The sequence below is a fragment of the Nestor notabilis genome, unplaced genomic scaffold (genome assembly GCF_000696875.1).
Source record: "Nestor notabilis isolate BGI_N333 unplaced genomic scaffold, ASM69687v1 scaffold18200, whole genome shotgun sequence".
Classification (NCBI taxonomy): domain Eukaryota; kingdom Metazoa; phylum Chordata; class Aves; order Psittaciformes; family Psittacidae; genus Nestor; species Nestor notabilis.
Window position 1 is genome coordinate 6,539 of NW_009911776.1, and position 3,289 is coordinate 9,827.

Here is a 3,289-nt window from a genome sequence, read left to right on the forward strand (position 1 = left end):
TTACCCCACTTACTTTGTCTGTCTGCCTTGAGAAGCGCAGCAAACATGAGGCCTGGTGGTGAGGGGCAGGGGTCCATCCCCCAGGTCCCTTGCTCACCCTAGGGGTGACCCCATGGTGGCAATGACAGGCTGGTGGCGTTTCTTGGGAGCTTCTTCCCCAAAAAGAGCAAAATCGCAGAGGAACTTTGCTGTCTCTGGATGAGGATGGTGGGATGAGACGCTACAGGGTGGGATGCACATGGGGCTCTGTGCTTCCCTTCTGCAACTTTGCCTTTGGAAAGGTGATGACAAGAAACCTGCTGATCCATAAAGGCAGTGGTGGGGATAGCTCATTACCCAGGAACATGAACAGTCAGCGCTGTAGGAGCCAGTTCTGCTGATACTTCACCGGATCATCAACTTTAATTCACCCTTTTGACGATCAAGGTTCTGCTGGGTCAAGGCCTTCTCCCAGCCCAGGCTAATTCACAGGCTTTGCACTAAAACCTTATTTATTCTGGCCACTTCTCCTCTCTGGGAGTGCGGGAAGGGGGGAGGCCATGGGGCTGTGGTTTAAGCCCCTGGCTGGTGGGAGCGGTGGGAGCAGCAGCAATTGCAGGAAGGAACAGGAGGAAAAGCCCTGGGAGAAACAATAGGTTACAACACAAACACCACGGGGAGCTCAAAGCAGGGCTGGTGGGGAGGGTGATGCTCAGGGGGGGACCTTTGAGTCCTGAAAGCAGGAGGGTCCAGCCTGGATGGGTAGAGCCATGTCCCTCCTGCAAGGACAAGGTTGGGTGCCATGCCCTGTGCTGGGGCTTTGCTGTTTGGCTCTGGTGGCTCTTGGCATTAACCCACTGTGACTGTTCCCAGGGGAGCGGTTGAATCCATTTAACACAGGGCTCTAAGTTCCTGGTGGAGGCCGGATCCTGACCATGGCAAACGATGCTGCTGGTTGTTGCAATTAACTTTTTAAAGCGTGCTGGGCACCGATTTAATCAGAGAAATACCAGTGGGAGAGCCCAGGCACCTCACTGGTATTTATGGCTTTGATTAATTGTAGTAACACTACTGTGGGCTTGATTGTAGGGTTCTGTGCATGTACCTCCCAGTGCTGGTGCTGAGTGTACAGGACAGGATGGCTGTGCTGCACAGGGTTAAATCACTGCATGGCAGAGTCCATTTCCTCCCTTAGCCCCACATCCGAGGGGGAATGGCCTTTTGTTTAATCTCAGCTTTAACGTTACAGCTCTGTCCCTAAACCTGTGTGGAGGGAGCTGCCTGTGTGCTGTGGGACACTGAACTGCTGCTTCTCCCCAGATCCCCCTGGACATCGGCTGTGCCAAAGAGGAGAGGTGAGAGGTTGTGGCACTAGTTCCACAGTGACATCGGTGGGGCCCGTGGTGAGTTGCTTGCTGGGTTTTCGGTCCAATCTGGGTGCTGAGGAGGAAGGAAGAGCAGAGCCATAATACTCTGCAGACTGGAAGGGCTCAGAGCTGTTAATGGGCTGTTAATAAGTAGCATCCTCGTTTTAATCCTGGAAGTAGGCGGGTAAGAGGCGTTTTTTGCAGGATGAGGCTGCAGCCACATCCTGGAGGAGACAAGGGGCTGAATCACGTCCTGCAGCTCAGGGAGCTGATGGCTCTTGGCTGGGAGGTGGAAATCCAGTGAGGAGCCACAGGAGCATCTTCCTCCGTGGCCTGCAACAGGGTTCCCATGGGATTCCCTATACGTGTGTGCTCCATCCCCTGTCTTCATGGCCCCTCGTGCCCGCGCAGGTTGGGGGCTGGTGTCCCTCCTGTGGGCTGCGCTCGCTGTGATTAAAACCATGTGTTTGCTCAGCAGAAACACAGGGAAGCATCACCACCAGACAGCCCCGGACTGGCCAGGCTGCGGTTTGCGTTCAGATAATGGCACTTTCCAATTTGTCCAACTACTTGGATGATGTTGATAACTACAGTGACTACCCAGATTACACCTATGAGGAGACCAGCAGCGTGTGGACAGACCCATCCCACGACCCAAAGGACATTGCAAGGATCCTCTCTGTCATCATCTACAGCGTGTCCTGCGTATTGGGCATCCTGGGGAACGGCCTTGTCATTGCAATCATAACTCTGAAGATGAAGAAGTCAGTCAATGCCATCTGGTTCCTCAACCTGGCCGTCGCTGACTTCCTCTTCAACATCTTCCTGCCCATAAACATTGCTTACACCGCCATGAGGTACAACTGGATCTTCGGGACAGTCATGTGCAAGCTCAACTCCTTCCTCCTCATCCTGAACATGTACACCAGCGTCCTTCTGCTCACCACCATCAGCTTTGATCGCTACGTGTCAGTGGTCTTCCCCGTCTGGTCTCAAAACCATCGGTCGACCAACTTAGCCTATTTAGTTTGCTTGATCATCTGGACCATCGGCATCATTATGAGCTGCCCATCTCTTGTCTTCCGAGACACTGCGCAAGCCCATAACTCCGTGATCTGTTTCAGCAACTTTTCCCTCTCCAGGAATAGGTCTTACCAAGCCCTGGCGCTGATGAGGCACCGAACGGTGAACATCACCAGGTTCCTCGCAGGCTACGTCCTCCCCATAACCATCATCACGTTCTGCTACATCGCCATCGTCTTCAATCTGCGTCGGAACCGCCTCGCCAAGTCCAAAAAGCCCTTCAAGATCATCGTCACCATTATAGTCACCTTCTTCCTTTGCTGGAGTCCCTACCACCACAGAGCCCGACATGGTCCCGCGCTCCGTGTTCGAGATCAGCATCCCCATAACCACGGCGCTCGCTGCCTCCAACAGCTGCATGAACCCGGTCCTCTACGTCTTCATGGGCCAGGACTTCAAGAAGTTTAAGGTCACCATCCTTTCCAGGCTGGTGAATGCCCTCAGCGAGGAGACAGGACACTCCAGCATCGTCCACAGGAGCTTCTCCAAGATGTCCTCAATGACTGAGAAGGAGACAACAGTCCTCTAAACTCAACCTGGATGCCCACAGGAGGGCCATAGCCCTCTGCTGTTGCCCATGCTCACCACTGTGATGGTGGCCACCCTTGCAATGGCCCCTTGTTAGGGACAAGCATGGTCCAGCGCTGTCCTGTAAGTGTATTCTTTGACTGGTCTTGCTGCCTGGGGGCTGGCAGGGGTTGGAGCTGCCACTTCTTGTACATGGAGAAGATAGAACCACCCGTCATCTTTCATGGTAATTGCAAAGATCGTTGCACCAAACTACTTAAGGAAAGATTTTGGGTCATTCCTGTCTACACTATGCATTGTCTGGGCTGGCAAAGGACTCCCTGACAATTCCA

The 3,289-nt window shown here is 53.6% G+C and overlaps 1 protein-coding gene across 1 annotated transcript; it reads left to right on the top strand.

Annotated features, from left to right (window-relative positions):
* The first annotated feature begins 1,889 nt into the window (after nucleotides 1–1,889).
* LOC104407127 (chemokine-like receptor 1) lies at nucleotides 1,890–2,958 on the top strand. Its single transcript, XM_010016318.1, is given in 2 exon segments — nucleotides 1,890–2,704; nucleotides 2,706–2,958. Coding segments are annotated over 2 exon segments (1,068 nt in total).
* The last annotated feature ends 331 nt before the right edge of the window (nucleotides 2,959–3,289 follow it).